Source organism: Anastrepha obliqua, chromosome 4 (assembly GCF_027943255.1).
Source record: "Anastrepha obliqua isolate idAnaObli1 chromosome 4, idAnaObli1_1.0, whole genome shotgun sequence".
NCBI classification, from domain to species: Eukaryota; Metazoa; Arthropoda; class Insecta; order Diptera; family Tephritidae; genus Anastrepha; species Anastrepha obliqua.
Genome location: NC_072895.1, coordinates 112256533 through 112279672, shown reverse-complemented (window position 1 = coordinate 112279672; position 23140 = coordinate 112256533). Strand labels below are relative to the sequence as shown.

At 34.0% G+C, this 23140-nt stretch overlaps 2 protein-coding genes across 4 annotated transcripts in view; one reads left to right on the top strand and one right to left on the bottom strand.

The window, feature by feature from the left end:
• LOC129243805 (clavesin-2) overlaps window positions 1-22938 on the top strand; it is a 58510-nt gene extending 35572 nt beyond the window's left edge. For 2 of the 3 annotated variants that reach the window (XM_054881126.1, XM_054881127.1), the window contains exons 2-4: window positions 12782-13200; window positions 13265-13631; window positions 16784-17686. In XM_054881126.1, the coding sequence (XP_054737101.1) occupies window positions 12902-13200; window positions 13265-13631; window positions 16784-17080 (963 nt within the window). In that variant the 5' untranslated portion in view covers window positions 12782-12901 and the 3' untranslated portion in view covers window positions 17081-17686. Of the gene's footprint in view, window positions 1-12781; window positions 13201-13264; window positions 13632-16783; window positions 17687-22828 lie in introns of those variants that run through there. The other variant, XM_054881128.1, reaches the window with a different exon arrangement.
• LOC129243810 (alpha-tocopherol transfer protein-like) lies at window positions 2131-3562 on the bottom strand. Its single transcript, XM_054881136.1, has 3 exons — window positions 3169-3562; window positions 2590-2962; window positions 2131-2515 (listed from the first exon to the last, which is right to left on the bottom strand). The coding sequence occupies exons 1-3, from the start codon at window positions 3468-3470 to the stop codon at window positions 2261-2263; spliced, it is 930 nt and encodes a 309-aa protein (XP_054737111.1). The 5' UTR covers window positions 3471-3562; the 3' UTR covers window positions 2131-2260.
• Window positions 22939-23140: the final 202 nt, after the last annotated feature.

The following is a 23140-nucleotide window of genomic DNA, read 5'->3' as shown; positions in this document are numbered from 1 at the left end:
AGCTTTAATGCTGCGCAATGAAGTCTTCGCAAGTTGTATCCCCTTTTTATGGGGCAAACTTTAAGACAAAATTTGCTGGCGCACTTCGTGACTAAAATTCTTTATCCAATTCCAGCCTGCCCGATTTCGCTTTATCTTGATCCCATTTTATAAAAACGATAAATTTAGTTGCTTAATATTGGATTTGTATTGATTGCTAATATTTTAGTTTTCAAATTTGGCTTGATTTTCTCTGCATTTTTGTTTAGTCTGTAAGGTATTTTGTACTGTTGTAGATTATTAAAACAAATAAATAAAAAATAAAAATAAAATATTCCTAAATATTTTGCATATTGCACCGATCTGCAGTAGATGCCTGATAACTTCATTCAACTGGCTGCCTCGGCTGTTCCCGCATTAGCCCAGCCTCTCAACACAATTTTGCATTACAGTTCCGATGATTTTAGCCACTGAATCGTTTTTGGATTATCAGTATAACATAGATCTTTATTGTCACCGATAAAAAAAGTCTACTGGTGTCAAATGCAGACCTAAGCTGACATGGTTACAAAACATCACCGAAAACCTGAAGAAGCTTAAAGTAAAAAACTGGAAAACAGCAGCTCTTGATCGAGTAAAATGGAATAGGATCGTTGAGTAAGCTAAAGCTCTCGCTTGGCTGTAATGCTGATGGATGATGATGATGGCTGTTGTCAAATCACTGCTTAATGCGCAAAAGATCGATAGTGGGACGACTTGTATGGCACGTAGCGTCATCTCGCCGAAACCAGAAATAATTACTCGTGTCAAATTCTTCAATATTCTGGCAAAACTAGTCATACTTTTGCGCTTTATAGCGCCCTGGTCTTTGTAGCGCTCTGCATCTAACCTGCTATAGCATTGCTGCTGGCTCCTGTTGCAAAAGCTAGATCGAAAAGTGGCACTCTGAGGAGGGCGCATTAGCTTCGCTTAGTCTATACGTGGACTTTATGACCCTCAAATACGACAACTTTGCTTTTCAACGTAGCTGTCATATTAAAAGTCGATCTTGTCCGAAAATTAGATTTTTTTAAGCAAAACTGTCGCTCCTTCAAAATCTTCTTCAAGCGTAAAGCCGTGCGTTTCGTATCTTCGAGATATGATCTTGAGCGCGAAATTGTCAAAGTAACAATTATTTTGAAGAAAATTTGTCAAAAATCAAAGCGATTTTTTAACCACTTGAAGCTTGCAAAATTTAAAAAATTCAATAATAAAAATCAATTTTGTAATCAAACTCCAAAGTATGCAGTTTCATAGCCAAACCATTGCTAGTATAGTGAACTGTTAGTTAGAAGTCGTTCAAAAATTGCGTTGATTTTTCAAATTTTTTTTTTTTTTTGTATACGATGTTGACAATTTTCTTCCGTATAAAGCAGATGTCTTTCATATGAGTGAACATAACATGCTCAGCTAAAAAAAATTGCCAAAAATCAAAGAGAAATTTGAGCCGTTTCAACTTCTACTTGTTATTCTAAAATTTAATAGGCTATAAAATTAAAAAAAAAAAATCAGAACTTGCAGAAAAATTTCATCTATGCAGTTTTATAGCCCATTGAATTGGTATTTTAGTAACAGATCTAAATTTAAAGTGGCTCAAAAATCGAAAAAGTTCTTTTTTTTATTGGTGTTCTTGAGCATTTTCTCCAACGAATACTCGTAGTTTTTGTTATGTGCAGGAAAACAGCCAACGGCGTCATTAAAAATGGTCGGAAACCAACGCGATTTGCACTATACCAAAATTCAATGGGCTGTAAAACTGCATACTCGAAATTTAGTGAAGTGTAAAATTTTTATGAAAGTTTGTTGGTTCTTTTATGGTAAATTTGCTAAAATTCGAAGCTGGGATTTGTATGGCTTTCGTCGGTGCATAAACTATATTTTGATGGAAAAATTAGTAAAATTAAATAAGAAGCAAATAATTTCTCAAAACTTGTCAATAAGTCAATATGCTATAGTTCTCTAACGCACTGTATCTTGCACTGCATTTGAAAGATTGTAATCCCAAAAAAAGAAATATAAATACCAATAACTTACAGCGCCATCTTTTGGAAAAATTTTGCTTCGATATACTATGTAGTTCAGCATTGATAGTTAGCCAAATTACGCCCTGACTTCAATTTGCAGTAATTAATGTCTGTGAGACAAATGGCCCTACTTTATTTTGTTTGAATGATTTATGTAAAAAGTACAAATGGCATTCTTACAATTCATCAAAAATCACTTTATTTTTTACTCAACGTCACTAATCATATTCCAGTTTTCGGAAGCTGCCTTCGAGTCCAAATATCGAATTCATGTCGGCCTTTTGCCCCTGCCTCAAATTCTCATCTACACCATATTTGTCATTTTCTTCAAAATAGCTATTAAAAGCCTTCAATTCCTTCTCATGTTTCACCGGCAGTTCTGCCAGTGAACCATTGGTGCCACCATATTCGATTGGTAGATATTCCTTGGGCACATGCTTGTACAAATCCTCCATAGTACTGTGTATGAAATACTTGAAATTGAAAAGTGGGAAAATTTACAGTAAGAATACTAATTTTTTATAATTTTTTTCCACCAATAACGTACCCTTTCTTTGATGTGAGCTGGGAAGAGATTTCGTATAATTTTCAGAGCGCTTAAACCATCTTTGGGTACATTTATAATATGTACACCTTTGATACGAATAGCTGAGCCTTTGACACAGTAGGTGGTGAATTGTTTGGCAGTGATCGGATCAAGTTTCGACATCGCACCCAAGCCGACTTTATCAACATCAACGATTTCCATATAACCGCCTATTACGAAAGCGTCTGTATCGACGATACTCTTGTCCGTCACCAGAGCTGTGTAACGGCAGAAATCCTTAACGGTAATTCCCAAATCATCTAATATTTTATAGCGTGAGAAGCCAATGGCTGGACCGCCGACTCCTAGCGTTTTCGGTAGCGCTACGATGCCGCTGAAAAAGAAGTGCAAAAATTGAAGCAAAGATTTTAAATTTTCGATCTCGCCTTATCGGCACTTCAGAGCATCCAACAGGGTTCGATATGAGACGACTGTGGAGCGATGTTTTTATAAAAATCCTAATAGTAGCTGTGTTACTTTTACTAGCTTTCTTTGTGCTTTGCGTGGTCGATCTTAACCAATCTGACATAAACAACTTACCCCGATCGTACGATCAGCAAATTCTTGGGATCATCTATTGTGTTATTCGCGAACATCCCGGGCAACATGGTGCGTATCGTATAGAAATGATCTATCTTTGACTTGACCTTCTCCAGACTGTATTTGCAGCCACGCAGAAAGCTCACCAAAAATTGATCGTCGGTGCGTGCGCGCAAATGTGGTTGTTTTCGTATCCAGTCGCGTAACGCTGCTATGTCCTGTGGCACACGTTCGGGCACCTCGTTTAGCTGTTCGATGGCAATTTTTTGCATTTCTGCGCTCAAGGGTCGTATGGCGGCCATATTTGTTTGGACGTGTGTTTAGTCTGGGCGTATGCGTATTTATAAGTAAGATGCCAGTATGAACTGCCCACTATAAAGATTTAAATACAACTGATTGGTTTATGAACAAGCGAAGCGGTTCATTGCTTTAGCCCATGAACTAAATCGGAACGTTTTATAATAATAATTCTGATTTATATAAAAAGATATGATAATTTTTTTAATTGTTACTAAATGGGCAAAAAACATTTACATGTTTCTAAGTATGTGCTATTGCAGCAATTTTACGCAATTTAAATCCAATTACATAGGTAAACATTTGCGTTTAGGTGCGTTTTTGTTGATGCTTTGGAGGGGCAATGTTTTTGTAATGCAGTGCTTTCCTCTAATAGAAGTGGATTGAGCATAGGCGGAAGTTAGTCAACACTGTACTACTGTGAGGGAACAGCCGTGGAATGATTTCTTAAATCACCTAAATTTCTCATGAATTTACAGACTCTGAAAGTAGGTTCTTGGAAAGGGAAATCTACATATGAGCGCTTCCATGTCAAGTGAGCCAAGAATTTTGTTCATGGCCTTCTATTTGTAAGCTGGAGTATAATAAAAAAAATGAATAAATAACTTTGGGAGTTATGGAAAAAGTATGGTATAGAGTTTTTTATAGGCAATTATCTTCGGTTCTTTGTAACATTTTTAATATATTTTTTTTTATTACTTAAATGTTTTTTTTTATTTAAAATTTTTTATTTTTTAATTATTTTAATATATTTTTTTTTTTCAATTCTTTAAAATTAAAAAAAAAATTTTTAATTTTTGTTTTTTAATTTTTGCATTTTTGTTTTTACATTTTTTATTTTTGTTTTGTTTATTAGAAAATATACTTTAACAAAAAATTGTTTTGCTCACGAATTTTGGTCATGGTCTTCTATTTGGCTGAAAATTGGTTTATTTGTAAGTTTGAGTATAAAAGAAGTAAACTGAAAAAATTGAATTAAAGTTTTTTATTGTCAAATATCTTCGCCTCTTTATAAATTTTAAAAATAAATTTAAATTTAAATTTTTTTATATCTTATTATTTATGTATTTCTTTTTCTTTTTTTATTAGGCTAAAATATACTTTTACAAAAACACGCTTTGTTCAACATTTCTAGAAAATTTGTTTTTTTTTTGTCATTTGTGAAAAACTCCTCCGCTCCGAATTTTATCTTATTTTCTCATTAATAGCTCAGACTATGTTTGGCAATCCCTGAAAGTTTCATAGAAAGATTCCATTATCTTTTCGAGTTATATTGAAATATGTAAAAAATTACTGCGCTAACGGCCATACAATTCTTAAACTTGCGACTGGCATCCGCAGAATATCCCTAGACTGGAATCCGCAAGGCTCTCGCCGAAGAGGGCGGCCGAAAGGAACATGTAGACGAAGCCTGTATGATGAATTTACGACATCTGACGACTAGCTCACTTGGCCGCAGATACCTAAAGTCAAAAGCTGCAAATCGACGCCAATGGAATTTATTTGTTTTGGCACTCATCTCTAATAAAACCATATACATAAATGTCATTTTCAAATTTTATATAATTAAAAATTAGCAAAATTGCTCAACTTTTTATTCCAATTCAACGAGTTTTAATTAGAACTTTTAGCAAGATTTTTTGATATACAATTTTATAGCTTATTAAATTTTAGCATATTGAGGTGCAAGTTTGAAGTTGCTGAAAAATCCCACTGATTTTTATAATAATCTACATAATAAAAGTTCTTGAATAACTTTTTTTAATAAATAAACAAAAATGGTATTGAGCTATGGAAATCTTTATTTTGACTTTTACGCGCTCCATTGCTTGTCTGTTTGTATACTGTAGCTGCCTAGTTCGCATGTGGCAAATATGATTGACGTATATACGATGCCATTTGCAAAAATTTTATAAAATTATAAATTATTTTACAAAAAATGTGTATTCGTGCGGTCCTGTAGTTCTGTTAGGGAAATTCATTAGCTATTTAGCTCAATTTAATAATTTACATTTTTTATGAAAAAGAAATATTTTCTGCGGAATTATCTTTATTAGAGCGGACGGTTCAGTTATTGTTCACATGTTTCAGTGCTGTCCTAAGGTTTTGTATTAAATTGCTGAATATTGTCGAATGTTCCAATTTTGAAAACTAAGGTTCGGGAGAGAAGTCAACCTGCCGATATAAATGAGTCTATGTGAGGAGTTGGGGAATATTTCGATAACTTTCACCTTCGTCAATAGCTCACTTTCAGAATAGTAGTGGACTGCAGGATGATCATCTTTGCAAGTGAAAGCGACTAGATTCTTATTAACCTCACTTTCTTATTAAGGCCCCCTCATATCAGTTTTGAAAATATATTTTTTAAAATGAATTTTAATATGGCTTTATAATCGAAGTTTTTTATATTCATCCAAATTGCACACTTATTCGAAATGTTGAAAAAAAAAATTTACAATAAAAAAAAAAATAAATTTAAAAATAAAAATAAATTAAAAAAACAATTAAAAAAATTAAAAAAAAAAAAAACAATAAAAAAAATATAAAAAAATTAAAAAATAAATATAAAAAAAATTTAAAAAATTTTTAAATTAAAAAAATATTTTTAAATTAAAAAAAAAAATTTAAAATAAAAAAAAAATTTAAAATAAAAAAAAAAATTTTTTAAATAAAAAAAAATTTTGGCTATGTAGTTTATTTATGCAGCGCCGTTCGGAAGTGCTCGGTCAAACAACTAAAGAGGGCGTAAGTGCAAGTTTTTCTGGCTCGAAATTGTCCTTGATTTTTTTTTATATTTTTTTCCGTGACGTTATTGCGCATTTTCTTCATATATGGAATACGCAACATTTTTTTATGTTATTATTTATTTATTATTTATTATACTAAAATTTAAAGAACTATAAAACGACGTCAAATTACTTTTTACTTCTAGTGAAAAAGTTGGAGATTTTGATTAAAGGTCGTCGTTTTATAAATTTTGTACAAAATATATGGTAGGAGGATGAACTAAAGTTTCATAAATAATTCATAAATTTAATATTAAAATTAAATAAGAAACAAATAAATTGCTGAAACTTGTCAATAAGTCGCTGTGCTATAGTTAGTAAACTCACTGTAGGCTTGATTAGGCAGCTATTAGAGCCATTGCTATGTTATATCTATTTACTAAAGAACTGGAAAGTTCAGTTGGTCTCAAAACATAAAATAAAAATTAAATTATCAACATACATGTATTTATATCTGTTGAGAGTAACTAGTCTTTATCTGAACACTAAGAGATCGGGATCATAAGAAATTTGAAAAATATTTCTGAGATTTTGTTTTCCAGAAAAATAAATGTTGGTTTTTTATTGTTCGAATTCATAAACTTTAGTATTAGCTAACATTTTTTTTGCGGCATTTAATTGTTGTGCAGTGTTATTTTTCAACTAAAAAAAATAAAATAATTTAATCTTATCTTTGTCTCGACTAGCCAGTAACAGAGAGGAGGCGACTAGCCAAAGCAGTAACAGTCCCTTATGCTGAGTCATGGATAGTCATGATTTAAAACGAGGCGCTTACTTGTAATACTCATTTAAATTTGACAGGTATATCCGCACGCTGGGGGCTAAGAAATATTCATTGTACAAAAATTTCACTTAATTAAAGTGCGAACGGAAGATTCAAAGTCAAAACCTATTAATTCCTGTTGTAAGGTTATATTATATTCTATAAGAGTTAGTTTATGGGCAATTTTTTATTTTTTTATGAATCGAGTGTGTTTTTTCGTCGACCGTTAGCCATTCACGCATAGTCTGTATAGTCTGTAGAATCGGATCTCGCTTTCGATGGGGTTAGTCAGCGGTTAGTGATTTGACATCTTTTGCGAACAAACATACTAACTCCACTTATTTTAATTAATTTCTTCAATAATCTACGACTTGTCCATATTGACTAGAAGCCGTTACCTCGCTCACTTCTTCAATAATTCAGCAATAAAAATACCTTCGCCTTTAATCCCACGATGGTTTTATAAAAAATTTAAACTCGAAAAGCAGAATCAAGAGTATGTCTGTTGGCAAATGCTTAGGTCACGCTTCTTCTTTAATAAGGCATGTGACTCTTGTTGATGTTATCCAACAAATAGAGGGTCCAACATTTTTATGGCGTTTCCGTATTTTACATATTTTTTATGAGGAACGTTTTGCTGAAAGTTTAGAAAGTTCACTTTTTCATTAACTGTTAAGAATTGCCTTTATTGCTGCACGAGTATTTATAAACTGTGATCCGAAGTGAAAATCGAATTATTCATTGAAATGTATTACAGGAGAAAAGCATCACTTTTTTCAACGTATCTAAATACTTCATTAACAATTTGTTTTAGGCTGACCACAGAGTGCGCACTGAAAGGGATGCGACTTATTTGCACCACTTAAAATACTCTTTAGTTCACTAAAAAGCTGTTTTTATAAGAGTGAAGCGAGCGTGAGAGTAGTAGTGATTGACAATTTTATGATATGGAAATGTCAAAGCGACATTCAACGTTAAAATTTTTATCATGACAGAAGTTCACGAGTGAGCATCGTTTGAAAATTAATAAAAATTACTGCCGAAATTCTTTTCCATGACCACATTTTTAAGCCGTTTAAAATGGTTGTCGTAATCGTATGTTAGTGGATAAATTTGTGTCATCATATTAACTTTTGTATGTTGCTGTACCAATGAGACCGTGCACCGAAAAAATAATAGCCCAAGGTGCTTCAGTGAAAATGCACCAAATTGGGTCATTATACGCCGTTCCTAGAAATTGGAACGAAAGATGTTCGGCTTAATATTCAATTCCTGGGCAATGGAAAAACTGTTCTCATAACCGCCCATTGACCTACCAGAACGTAATTGCTGGAATCACCGCTTTGCTGTTGCAACCGATGTCGTATTGGGTCCATAGACGGCAGTATACATTTTTTGGCGCCTGAGTCGACTGTTCACCTTCGTCATAGTGGTACTGGAGTGTGCATCGAATTTTCGCTGGTTTTGCATGGTTTCACCAAATACCAAACTGTCAAAGAACTTTCTTTTTGAAGTGTATTATTTTCTTTAAGGGGTTAGGGGTAGTCAGAATTCTCAAAAAATTGTTTTTTCTGTATTTTCTTAAAGTATAAAATCTTTCAAATATTGTGTGAAAATTTGAAATGAATCCGACAAATACTTTTCGAGTTATTTATCAATAAAATTTATACTGCTTTTAAAAACATAAAAAATTCGTGCCTGATCCAAGGATTTTTTCTTTTTAAATTTCGATTATTTTTAAACAATTAACTGTCGGTTTTTTCTCGAAAATATGAAAAATATTTCCTGAGGCCGCCATATTGTTAATTTTGAAAAAAATAAACTATTAATAAAACTAATTTCACTTCTTCGATTGATTTTAGATGAAAATCTAAGGACTTGTGATGATCACCGCAAGAGACTTCTGGAGAAACGGGCTCCACACAAACAGCGATAACTTTTACAATTATAAATTTTTTTTTTGAAATTTTGCTAAAATCAAGTCGAAACATGATGTACAGGGTGAACGATATGAAGTGTTACCAACTTCACACTGCTTGTATCTGTAAAACAGCTTATGACATCAACGTCAAAATTTTTCTAATGACAGTTCAATGTATTGTTTATAAGCCATCAAAAGCGTTTGCGTCTCAGTTTTGTTGAACTTTTGTCTGTGATGGGATTCAATCGTAAAAGTGTGATTGCGTTATATTTGGCTGGAAAATCACAACCAGCCATTGTTCGTCAGCTCAGTCACCTCAAAGTGAATAAAATGTTTGTGTATCGCACTATAAAACGTTACAATGATACTGGTAGCATTGCAAAACGCTATGGAGGTAGATAAAAAAAACCGCAACAACGCCAGAAATGGTTCGGAAAGTGAAGGCTCGACTTGAACGAAATCCACGTCGAAGTGGAAGAAAAATGGCCAAAGAACTGAAAATATCGCAAGACAGCATTCGACGCATATTGAAAAATGAGCCCAAGGTCAAGGCTTACAAGTTCCAAAAAGCATACGATCTTTCACCGCAGCAAAAAAAGTTCGGTGCGAAAGAGCAAAGGAGTTGTTGCGCTTGCATGAACGTGGCGAATTTCCTAACATTGTGTTTTCTGATGAAAAAAATTTCCCAATTGAGCAGTTCATAAACACTCAAAACGATCGTGTTTACTTGACCGAACGCTCATACGAGAATTTGAGCCTACGTATGGTCACTCGAAGCAATTTCCCATCTCAAATAATGGTTTGGGCCGCAGTGACCGCTGATGGGCGCTCTCCAATCGATTTTATCGAGTCTGGTATCAAACTGAATGCGACTTATTATCGGGAAAATGTTTTAGAAGCTGCTTTAGAGCCGTGGACACGCAAACATTTCGGTCGTATACCATGGACGTTCCAACAGGACTCGGCACCTTCTCATAAAGCTCGTGTGAACCAAGAATGGTTAAAAAATCATGTTCCACACTTCATTTCGTCCACACAATGGCTTTCGAATTCGCCAGACTATTCTATCTTGTCCATTTTGGAGGGCAAGGTGAGGACTAAAAAATATGCCATTTGGATGCGCTGAAAAAAGCGTTATACGAGAATGGGCCAAAATACCTCAAGATCACATTCGTGCAGCATGCAACTCATTTTTTGACCGTTTGAAGGCTATAGTCAAGGCAAAAGGTGGTCATATCGAGCTAAAGTGAATATACATATGTACATATGTTAAAATTGTAATCATTTTTGAACAATTTTGTCTTTGAAATCCATAAAAACTAATTTCACACAAAAAAGTTATGGTGTTTTAAATAGGTAACACTTCATATTGTTCACCATGTATTAATGCTATGTTTTTTTTTTTTTGTAAACTAAAGCAATGGACTAGCAAAAAAAAATTATTGAAAACCATAAGTTTTACGGGCCTCTGACCCTAACCCCTTAAATCGCCGTATAATATAACTTGTGTATAATATAACTCATAAGTTATGGCTTACTAAAAGAATCTAGCATTAAATTCTGTTTTTGTTTTAATTTTTGGAAAGCAAGAGGAGTTCGTGTCTTAAATAGCTTGTTCTGAAATTTGGCAACATTGCCTATAGCACAAAATAAACATTTATCCTTATCGCGATACTATCACCAAATTTCTATTTTTCTAATCGTAAACGTCACATGGAAAACAACTGAATGTTTCAAAAATATAAGGGACAGTTTTCGATTTCAAATTCGCGATAAGAGAAACAGCATTCAGGCAGAGTTTGCTTCAAGTACACGCTCTGCCGTCAGCCTTATTTATCAGGAAACTCAATAGAACCGGTATGTAATGCAAAAAAGATTACGATAGACTTTGCTTCTGTTACTTTAATCATCTATTCATACGCGCTAAACCAGCTCGCATCAATCTCCTATCGTTAAGTGGATTTTCTATCGACTATAGCTAAATATATCCAAGATTTCTCAAACAAAAAATATTGTTATTTTGTAATTGAAAAATTTTAATAGTGTTTTTGTGCCTGCGTAGTTAGGATTAAATATTAAATATACGCACACGCTAGGCACATACACACACGTACATGTGCATGTATTTAAATATCTTATCAATAAAAAATTTTATCGGTGTCGACCCATTAATCAGCGACAATCAATTTGCTTTATCGGGGGTGATCGGGTGAAAGTTTCATATTAGTGCTTGGCGAGGCAAGAGGCTGTAGAGACGAGAGTGTTCGGCTAGTGTTCAATTCAATGCTGCACTTTGCGCCGGTAGTTCCTAATCAGTTTGATTTCGAGTTTAAGCGAATATTGTTGGTGATATTAATAAACAAACAAAGCATAAGGGAAATTTATGGAAATCGATAAAATACCAAAAACAAATTTTATGTTAAAAATTGTGTTTTAAACTCAGGGGGAATCAGCTGGCTATATAAAAATATATAAAAAAAGAAAAAAATCTAAAATTTAATAGTGTATTGGAAAGTGTATTCTTTAAATTATTTTATTCTTAACTGTGGCTTAAAATAATGATTTAAAAGCTGGTTGAATGACAAACTATTAATCAAAATATAGTAATATTAATTTAATAATAATAATTTAATAAAAAAGTAGCAATAGAAAATAATTTTTTTTATAATTTTTCATATACATCTGTGTTCACAATAATAGCAGCGCGGCGTATTACAAAGTTTGGACTATTTATTTATTTTTTATTAAAATTTTTTTTATTTTGTCATAAAAATATAGTTTCTCCTAAGCCATTTAGCTTAAAGCGAATTTAACGAATTTTCATAAAAATTTTGGATAATCAGAATATTTTTAATCCGGATACTTAGAAAAATTTCAAGTACGCAGTTTTGTAGCCCATTGAATTTGGTGTAATAAAGTGCCAATTAGAACTGGCTCGAAATTCGCGTTGATTTTTTATAATTTTTTTCCCGACAGTGTTACGCTTTTTCACCATATAAAGGTATTACGTATGGAACAAAATATCGGCCAAATGGCCGCCGCGGCCTCGGCGGCACACCTCCATCCGATGGTCCAAACTTTCGATAACGCTGAGGCATAATTGAGGTTCTATGCCGTTAATGTGCCGAATTATCTCATCCTTTAGCTCTTGAACTGCTGCTGGCTTATCGACGTACACCTTCTCTTTTTCCAAAAATTCTAACTAAAAATTTGAAATTTGAATGAAATTTAAAAAATTTTTGAAAGTGTTATACAAAGACGTAAACTTTGAGTTGTATAGTTTTTATTGTAGTGTGAACTGTATTTTTATAAAAAAATGAAATAAATAAAATTAAAATTAAATAAATAGTCAAAACTTAGCAATATGTGGCGCTGCTATTATTGTGTACACAAGTGTATTATTTATCCTGGAAACGTGTTTTAGGTATGTGCCAAACAAGGTGCTATTTTTGTGTCAGCCGAATAAAGGACAACGATACCAACGAGACCAACCGCAAATAAACAACTCAAAATGTTTGATATTTACTGTCCTCCACAGTGAAGTTCGCACCCAAGCAGCGACAACAAGATTACTCGTACATTTCCATTTTGTTTATGTTCATTTGCATACGTAAACATACGCCATTTCGTGCTGATTTTGCCCATTAAAATGTTTATCATTATTTGTGGCTTAAAAGCTATTCACTGCTACGCCTACTCCCCTTTCAATAAATTGCGTACTAGGTTTTGATGACTTTCACAAACTTTGCTTCAAACTTCTGAATATTTTTGTTTAGAAATTAAATATAAAAATAAAAAGTAATTACTTCTAGATTTCTAAATTTTCTTTCAAATGTTTCTTTACAGTTATATCTTTTGTTAAACCGTCTTTAAAGAAAATTCTAAGCAAAAACAGTTGAAAAATCGTTCTGGTTCAAAATCATATATTTAATACCATATTCGGTTCAAGAACAAAATCTCCATAAAATGGCACAAATTCGACCATTGGCACCTGAATTGGCTGCGGTCGCCGCCACCGAACTCAACGAAGTGGAATCACGTATTGCCGGCGACATTGTCGAACTGCGTCAGTGGATTGAAGATCAGCCATATTTGACAGCGCGCACCGATGATCAATTCCTTGTGGGTTTCCTGCGTTTTTGCAAATACAATATGGATGATGCAAAGAAACGCATCGATTACTATTACACATACAAAACGACAGCCGGCGATTTGCTGAAGAGTCGATGCCTTGACGATAAAGTTTACGGTATCTGCCGTGCGGGGTGAGTTCATGAGATTGACAGACCTATGAACCTATTTTTTATTAATTACTTTTTTCCCCCACAGCATATTCGCTACACTTCCGAAGCCAGCAGGTCCTGGCGGTCCACGCATACACTTCACACGTATGGGCCAAATTGATACTTCTCTTTATACGGCCAAAGATATCTTCCGTTATATAATGTTCCGTTCCGAAATTGAGGCCAACACCGATGATAATTGGATTATTAGCGGTGTACTTGAGATAATCGATTTCTCCAAAATCCCATATGCGTTGTTACGTCAATTCGAACCGAATTTATTCAAAAAGATGGCCGCATTCTTAGAATATGGCGTGCCTACTAATCTCGTGGGTACACACATCGTAAATGCTTCCATGGATGCCCTAATCATTTTAAATTTAGTGCGCTTAGTTATGAAACAAAAGGAATTGGTGAGTGAATGATGACAAAACTTGCCATTAAATAGAAAGAACAATAGGGGGTGAGTGATGGATAAATAAAATTTGAAAAGTTTTTATCGTTAGTTAGATTAAGTGTCAGCCAGATCAATGGGTTTGCACTTAAAACAAAATAATTTAATGAAGAATTTAACGACTACCACTTCTATTTACTTACCTACCAGGCAAATGCGTTAGATTTCGAAATTGCGAGATGCAAAAAGATTGGTTTTCGAAACTACTTGGTTTCGTTTTTATTAAGACTGGACGTACGTTTGTTTTTATTGTTGCTGCAAGAGCGTGAAACACTTTGCAAACGCCTTTAGAGAATGCTGCTGAAGTGGCAGCGTAATATATTGCATTGTTTTGACTATTTATATATTTTTTATTTAATAGTGTTTTCTTTTTTATACTAAAATAATTACCATTTCAGTTTTAGAAAAATTCTAGGCCTGCAGTTTTGTAGCCCATTAAATGATAATAATAATAATAATAATAATAACCATCCACAAAAAATATAAAAAAACAATTCCTTTATCAGTTTTTAGTCATTTAGAATTGCTTTTTATGCTAAAATTCAATGGACTGTTTACATAAAAAGTTTAAAATTTTTATGAAAATTTGTTGAATTTATTTTCAATTTTGTTTAAAGCTTGAAACTTAAAGTTATAAGGCTTTTGTGGTATATAAAGGGGTTTCCAATAAGAGGTGTTATTTTGATATTCAAAGAAAAATGCTATTTTTTAATATAAATGGTTGTATGTTTATTAGTTGTTGGATGTTTTAATAGTTGAAAATAACATCAGGCAAATGTCCACCACGACCATGAAATTTTCCATAACCGAATTGCAAAGTGGCTGCCCTATGTCCTCGATAGCTTCATGAATTCCATCTTTGAAGTCTTGAATCGATCCTGGGCTATTGGTGTAGACCTTCTCTTTCACGTGGCCCCAAAGAAAAAAGTCATAAGATCTCGGTGGCCAATTGTTATCACCTCTTCGAGTGGTCCGGAAACTTTTCCCGTAAAAGATCAATGGTTTCGTTGCTTGTGTGGCACGTAGCGCCGTCTTGTTGAAAATAAACGTTGTCCAGATCAATACCATCCAATTTCGGCCATAAAAAATCGTTAATCATCTCTCCTGTTTAACACCTAACACCTGTTATTGGAAAACCCTTACTATATTTTTTATAAAAAATTAAATAAAAAATAAATAAATAATCAAAACCTTGCAGCATGTCGCGCAAGTATTTGCGTTTCGCGCCAAAATATTTTGTACCATACATTGTACAAATCTCCAAACGCCATAAAAAGCTGTGGACCGACCTGTACAATGCTAGCATAGAGCCCATTATTGTAGGTTAATGATATTGTACATAAAACACATACGTTTTTGGGAAAGCTGTAGGAGGAAAAGTCTATGGCTGAAAAGTAAGTGCGGCTGGTTTGGTTAGCGTAGAGCCGCATGGAGCGTGAACTAATATCAATAAAGGTCCAAACAAATAAGGCCCAAATGCAAGTAAAGGGTGTTAAATTACGTGTATCGGATTTTAAAATGAAATAAAACAACGAAAATTCAAATTGATTGGACAATCTTTATTATTTGTGTGGTTCTACATGGTGCATGATGACATTTACATTTTAAAGATAATCCCTTTCAAATGTTGCTCGCAACTGCGCCGTAAACACCAATTTTGAATGACTCGCTAGAAGACTTCGGTCGGTATCTCGTGAATAACATTAGTAATGTTGGCTTCCAATGCCTCAATCAAAGTTGGTTTATTCACAAAGCATTTAGATTTTACATACCCCCACAAATAAAAGTCAAAAGATGTGATATTACATGATCTTGGTGGCTAATCCATTGGTCTGAGACGAGAGATTGTTTCACGGGCTGTATGGCAATTAGCGCCGTCTTGTTGGAATCAAATGTTGTGGAGATCACGGGCTTCAAATTTCGTCACCTGGCATGAAAAGGTCGTTTATCATGGCGCGATAGCGTTCACCATTCACTGTTACATTGGCGCCAGACTGATCCTTGAAGAAATATGTGCCAATGATTCCCCCAGCTCATAGGCCGCACCAAAAGGTTGTTTTTCAAAGGACGTAATTAATGGCTTTTCTTGAATGGCTGCGAGTTGTTTTTCAGCCCAAATACGGCAATTTTGCCCATCGCTGATCGCCAAAGTGATCTCTGTCAAAAAAATCTCTTGGAAAAAAGTACTTCCATTCTGATCACCTGTATCTGTTTAAAAATTAAACAAAATAAGCAAAACTCAATTTCTTTTAGTATATTGACTGCCATTACACTGTCCATTAGCACTTTTGTAACAGTAAAACGACCAGATAATTCTGAAAGTGAGTAGACCACTTCTGTGGAACAAAGATATAATTCAGCGTTTCTCAGTTTTTTTTACAGTAGGTCCAAAATTTGGTTATAAAAGTCTGCATATATATATATATAATTGGCGCGTACACCCTTTTTTGGGTGTTTGGCCGAGCTCCTCCTCCTATTTGTGGTGTGCGTCTTGATGTTGTTCCACAAATAGAGAGACCTACAGTTTCAAGCCGACTCCGAACGGCAGATATTTTTATGAGGAGCTTCTTCATGGCAGAAATACACTCGGAGGTTTGCCATTGCCTGCCGAGGGGCGACCGCTATTAGAAAAATGTTTTTCTTAATTTTTGGTGCTTCACCGGGACTCGAACCGACGTTCTCTTTGTGAATTCCGAATGGTAATCACGCACCAACCCATTCGACTACGGCGGCCGCCAAGTCTCTATAATACCTGTAAAAAAAATTATAAGTCCATTTCAAATAGATATTTTATTATGAATGCTCCGTAGTAGAATTTTATGAATAATTTTTGTGGCACATTTTAACCCCCTAGCTTATCTTTCTTATGAAAAACACAAAAACACGATATTTGAGGACTTAAATGTTCCATGAGAACATGTATTGCAAAATTTCAGTAGATGCTACAAAAGGCGCAAAACCCGTCAATTCAAGTTTTACTTGTATTTGGCAATTTGAGTGCAATTTGAGAGAGATAGGTGGAATATAGAAAATACAGCACTGAAATAAATTTGTACATAAATCTCTTTATCGCTTTTTTTCTATTACTAATTAAATTTCCATTTACCACAGCTCCACATACATTCAACGCTGGAGTCTCTACAAAAAGCCATTGGAAAGGAGTACCTACCCGTCGAATATGGTGGCAGTAATGGTAGCTACGATGAAGCCATGGCAAATTACGAACAACAGCTCAATGAATACAGCGACTATTTCAATGAGGATGAAAAGTATGGAGTCGATGAGAAATTGCGACAAAGTGAGTCTACAGTAGGAGCCAATAAGACGCCGCCCTCACCAGCATCGCCGCCATCGCCCAAATGTGTGAGTGTACCTGAGGGGTCTTTTCGTAAATTGAATATCGATTAAATTAAAAATATATATAAATATACATATAAATTTAACGAAAGAAAAGCACTATATAAAGAAACGACCAACGTACGTTATAATGAAATGGACAAACAAAAAAGTAACCACAAACAAAACAAAAAAAAAACAATAAAAAAATTAAAACACAAGAAAACCAAACAAACAATTAGAAAAAAATAATACGAAGCCGAATTGGCAGCGGCGGAAATATAAATAGTTTTTCGTTCTTTTGTGCGTTCGTGAACTAAGTGAAAATAATAATTAAAAAAAAAAAAAAAATTAAGTAAAAGAGTTAAACTAACAAAAGGAGATCAACCACTGCGTAAATAGTAACAAAAAAAAGAAATCATTAACTCCGAATATTAGTGTTATTTAGTGACGTATTGTAATTATTACTGAGTTTTCATACACGGAGCCAACAAACTAACTAATGCCTAGAGCAACCAGACAAACGAAAAATTAATAGTAAAATTTTATGAAAGCTGCACTACACGCGGAAGCCGAAATACAAAAAGCAATAGCAACTATTGCAATTATATTTACTTAAATAGAATGTTGACATAAGAGTACACATAACCATAAAAAAAAATATATATATATATTATAATGTGTATATATGCATACATACATATAATACAAATACAAATACATATACATATACATATATATATGCAGAATACTTGAAGAGGACCCATATATACATACACACACACAGATCCATATAGAGCAACATTTTTTAAAGGCTTCATTCACATACATATTTTATGCAGATGTAAACATTTATTTTTGGGAACGATTTTTTGTGAATGTACATACCTACATATATATATATATATAAATATATATGTTTTAAGTGCGAGGTGGATTTTGGAAAGAGAGGAGATATCTTGTGAAATTAAAATTTGTGAACAACAAAAACTATATATACATACATAAATATATAAATAATATAAATACATACACCCATACATATATATATAATATACATATACACACAAAAATTCCAAAAACAAAACAAAAAAAAAATGAAATAAGAAAAAAGTAATTTTGCATTGCAAATAAAACTCATTGTAGGTATATATGAACATATATACTTACATACATTTATATGTACATGCATAATACTATGCAGTGTGTTAATCATTACCATTTTAAGTGAAACTAACACGAACTAACACTATAAAATATTATTAATTGTATTCAATTACGCGAATTCCATTTTCTGTGTAACATTTTTTGTTATATCACTAAGCATTTAATTGTTGAACGTGGTGTTCCGAATATTGCCCGTGGAAAAAACTAAAATATCGTTGAGATTTCTGACTAAGCTGAACATATTTCTTTGAAATTTAAGTTCCGATCGAATTTGTTTTCATTTTCATTTCTAATAAAAAATGTTTCTCATAACTTAATCATTCGACCAGCTTCGCTATACGTTTTATTGCAGCAAGCAATCCTATTTAAAAAAAAACGATTGGAACTTATCGGAAAAAATTTGAATTTTAGACATTAATTGTATATTTCTTAGCTTGCAATGCTTTTAAGGCGAAGGTGTATTAAAAAAAATGTTATTGTAATTTACTTATTGTAATCATTTCATCAGCATTGAAAACCCAATTTTTGTAGTTCATACAATTTTTAATTTCACTAACAAATAAAAAAAAACAAGATATCCTACTAAACATTATAAGTAAGTTTATGCTTATGTATTAACTCAATTCGGTATTACATTACATAAATACTTAAGTTTTTTAACCGTCCTTCCTACACGAGAAGAACCTATATGAAAAAAGGCATTGATTTAATTTTTGAAATTTTTTTGTGATGATTCTGAGCTGTAAGTGATTTTTCTAATATAGATAAGAAAGTTTTCTACCAGAACGCAAGCAACGTATATATGTATTTGTTTTTTAATTTTAAGCACTCTTATATTATTATTTTTTTTTGCGGTGAGATTGGGTTAAAAATGCCTTCGCACCATATAGTAACCGTCGCTTCTACGTGTGTGATGAGTTCACTAAAAATATCCCTTCTCTTGGATTTTTCCCTCCACCCCGGGACTGCTTCCGCATTGCTTCGAGGTAGAGGGCCAAGACGGCGTCCTAAAAAGGCCACTTATTTACTCACCCTGTGTCCAGGGTCGCCTGTTTTGAGAAACCCATGCTCAATGTTCTTCAGCAGAGGTTTCCGTATCGCGCTTCTTTTTTCGTATAATAGCCTTCAAGACATTTGCGACGGCATTCCATATTTCTTCGTCTATCATCATTTTCTCGATTATTTCTTCAGATGTAAATACACCAATAGCTCGTTGCAATAGCTATGTTCCACCTCTCGCATTTAAAGAATGTGTGCTCCGCATCATCATACGCAGTTTCTCCATATCTCTCTTATATTATAAGTAATTAGCTACGCTAGGAAGTTCTCATATGAAATTTGAAATACCCGAAAGAATGTAAATTTTACTTTTGAAGGCAGGCGACCGTCTCTTTTTCCACATGAGGGTGTTTAAAATGCGCGACGCATCATCAAATCCGCCGTCGCAGCATTGGTATGCATGTCATTTTTTGAGACCACAGCCCAAAGCAGAGGAGGACAGGTGAATAAAGCAAGGTGTGCCGCAGTCTGGTGTCCTTTCACTCTTGCTTTTCCACTTCTTTATCTTGAAACTTCGCGAAACACCAGCACAGTTTCACTGGTCTCGTAAGCTGACGCTTGTTCGTTAATGGCGTCCGGTAGAGACTTGAGTTCCAAAGTGAACTTTTATCTCACCTGCGACCTTTTTATCATCTGGACGAAGCAGTTCAAACCGCAGCTATAAAGGTGAAAGTCGATGACACACCAACACCACCGATCGTTAACTGCGTTCCCACTACCCGGATTTATAACCGACCAAGGACGGTCAGCAGCATTCCCAGTTTATGTATGGGGATTGTTTATGCTGCTACAACAACAACAACCGTTAACAACCCCAAACTTTTGGGTGTCACCTTCGATAGTTTGCTCTGCTACAGCAACAACAACAACATATACTAAAATCCTCCCTGGTTTGAAACCGCTTTCGCATTGATTCATTGAATATTTTCCGCAAATATGTTGATGCTTTCTCGCATTTCCTCACCGCGTATCCCTTTGTCGATTATATTTCCAATGGTTATATGGCCGACTGCCTTCTCTAATGTTTGTCGTTCTTATTTCCAACGCGAATGTGTTCAGCGTCATCTTCGGCTGCAGCGCCGTATATGCATTCCTCATTTTGAACATAAATACCTAAAATACCCCGACAGTATTTGGATTGTGAAAAGTTTACTTTATCGAAGTTCCTGCTGTGCCATGTGCTGCATATCATTTATTAGTCTCGCCCTCCATCTACCGCGCGTTTCATATCTCTAATGGTCTTGCCATAGTCTTAGCGTTTCTTCTTTTATTTCTCGCTCTGCAGTTCTGGTTCTGGTGCTTCATTCTTCCATCCACAAGCCGTCTATTATGTTTACAAGTTTTCAAACTATAAATCCATTGCGATTATATAGTAGAACAAAATGAATAAGTGCTTTTTCTTCGGTTTAAAAACGTCTGGCAATAGTTACGCAACAGCCGATGATAATCTTACCAGTTAATAGCATTCGAAATCCCTGATAGATTTTATTTAATCAAGCGAAATGGAAACAGAAAAGTAAAAACTGAAATTATTTACGAAACTTGATAAGCATAAATTTATTTGGTATCGCAAAGTTCACCATTTGGTTGAGTTTCTGATGATTATTGTTAAAAAAAGGCGTCGTATGATTTATTAGTTCTATAAAAATTCAATAATCAGTTATTCATTCAGTTCGCCATAAACTGCATACACCACATATTTATTGATAAATTCATGTTTCTGCTCGGCCAAATACCTAACAGAGGGGATTGTTCAATAAAACGCAAAATAATTGTTTAATCATCAAAATTTATTCTGTCGCCTTCAAAATAGGCTCCATTCGAAGCAATGCACATATGCAACGATTAGTCCAGTCATCAAAGCACCTTTTAAACGCGTTTGAAGAGATCTTCTTCAGCTCCTTCAGCGCATTCTCCTTAATGGCCTCTATCGACTCAAAGCGGCGTCCGCGGGGTGGCAATTTAAGTTTTGGAAAAGGAAAAAGTCCCAAGGGACTAAAGCCTGTGGATACTGTGATTGTTCGATGATATTTGTCGAGCTTTTGGTCAAAAAAATGTTCACAATATGAGCCTTCCGAGACGGTGCGTTATCATGGTGCAAGATCCATGAATTTTCTTTCCACAAATTGAGCCGCTTCCTAGGCACATTCTCTCTCAAACTTCGTATAACTTCCAAATAATATTATTTATTTGCCGTAGAACCATTTGGAATGAACAACGACTGCACAACACCATGATACCCAAATAAAACGAGTAGCATGACTTTCACTTTTGACCGACTTTGACGTGGTTTTTTGGGTTTCGGCTCATGTGGATATCGCCATTCAGCCGCCTGCTGACTGGTTTGAATGTCGAACTCATACACCCACGTCTCATCACCTGTTATGTTGGTTGGGTCCGAATTCACAATGCTCAAGCAAGTCTTCAGCCACCTTCTTCCGATGAATTTTTTGAAAGAAATTCAACTATTTTGAAACGAGTCGAGCAGCCATGCGTCTCATACCCAATTGATGGTGTAAAATGTTGCGATAAATTTTGAATGTCAAACTTAAATAATGGTTTTCCAGCACCATTTCCTTGACTTTTTCGACGTTTTCATCCGTTGAAGAAGTCGATTGGCGACCAAATCGCGGCAAATCTTTCACGACTTCTCGGCTCTCTGCAAAGGTCTTATACTACTTGTAGACCCGTTAAGCACACTCGCCATAGGCTTTCTGCAACATTTTCAACGATTCGGCACACGAAATCCCGTTGAAACACACACAATTTAAGACAAATTCTTTGTTCGATATTTTTATCCTTAGTGAAAATCTTAGAACTCATCTGCGGTTGACTGATATAATTAAATGCCAAAAACAAGCTAGTTGACAGATCATGCTCAAACTCTGCAACACTATGGTGGACAGTTGTACCAACATTCCAGCAAAAAAAATTTAGACATATATATAACGCGCGGTTTTTAAATGAACAATTCCCGACATTTTTTCGACAGAATGTATGCTCGCTCAGTATTTATAAACTATACAAAAAGGCCAAATAGACTCTTCTATGTAATAGGCAAAAGCTTCACGCATTAACGCTAGCTGAATTGATTAAAAATCAGAAAAAGCGCATAATACAAAAACAGAAAGCAAAGTACTAATTTCCAAAAAAAGTGAGTAATGTGTGGTTCAAAAATGATAGACATAAAAATAATTTTTCGCCGCCAGAAAATTATCTTAACTCACTTACGTTTCAGAAAATCACAAAAACTCTCCATTTGCACACACCTCAACGTGAATGAGATATTCATATTACTTAATTACTTAATTTTAAATTAAAATTGCACATTTTTTTGGCGATACGTAGTTTTTATTGATTTATATTTTTCATTTTGGTGCACACGATTTCTTAAGCGTTCTTAATTTTTACCTTAAAAATATTTAATTCGTAAGTTATTTTGTGGCTTTATTTTTTATATTAATTCGCTTTAAATTATTTTATCCTATAATACCTATTTCTTCAAAAAAATTTATCAAAATTCTAAATATGAAAAAATCCCATTCATTGCCCTGACATTTTCTTTAATTATCAATTTACATTATTTATTTTCAGAAATCTTCCTTCAATATATGGAACTTATTAAGTTCATAAAAATTGTAATCCAAACACTATATTTACCTAATAATAAAGAAAAAATTGAAAAATATATTACAATTTTAGAACACTGCATTTTTTGTTTTAAAAAAGGTGTATTCAAAACAAAAACAAAAATAATCAAGTTTGTGCAAAAATCCTTTGGGCGCAAAAAATCAACATGTTGACGAACTGATATGTTGCAAGGGAAGTAAGTTGGAGGTAAGTATTTTTTATTATTTTTAATAAGAAAACAGCAATGCTTATCGCTCATTTACGGCAGGAGTGTCT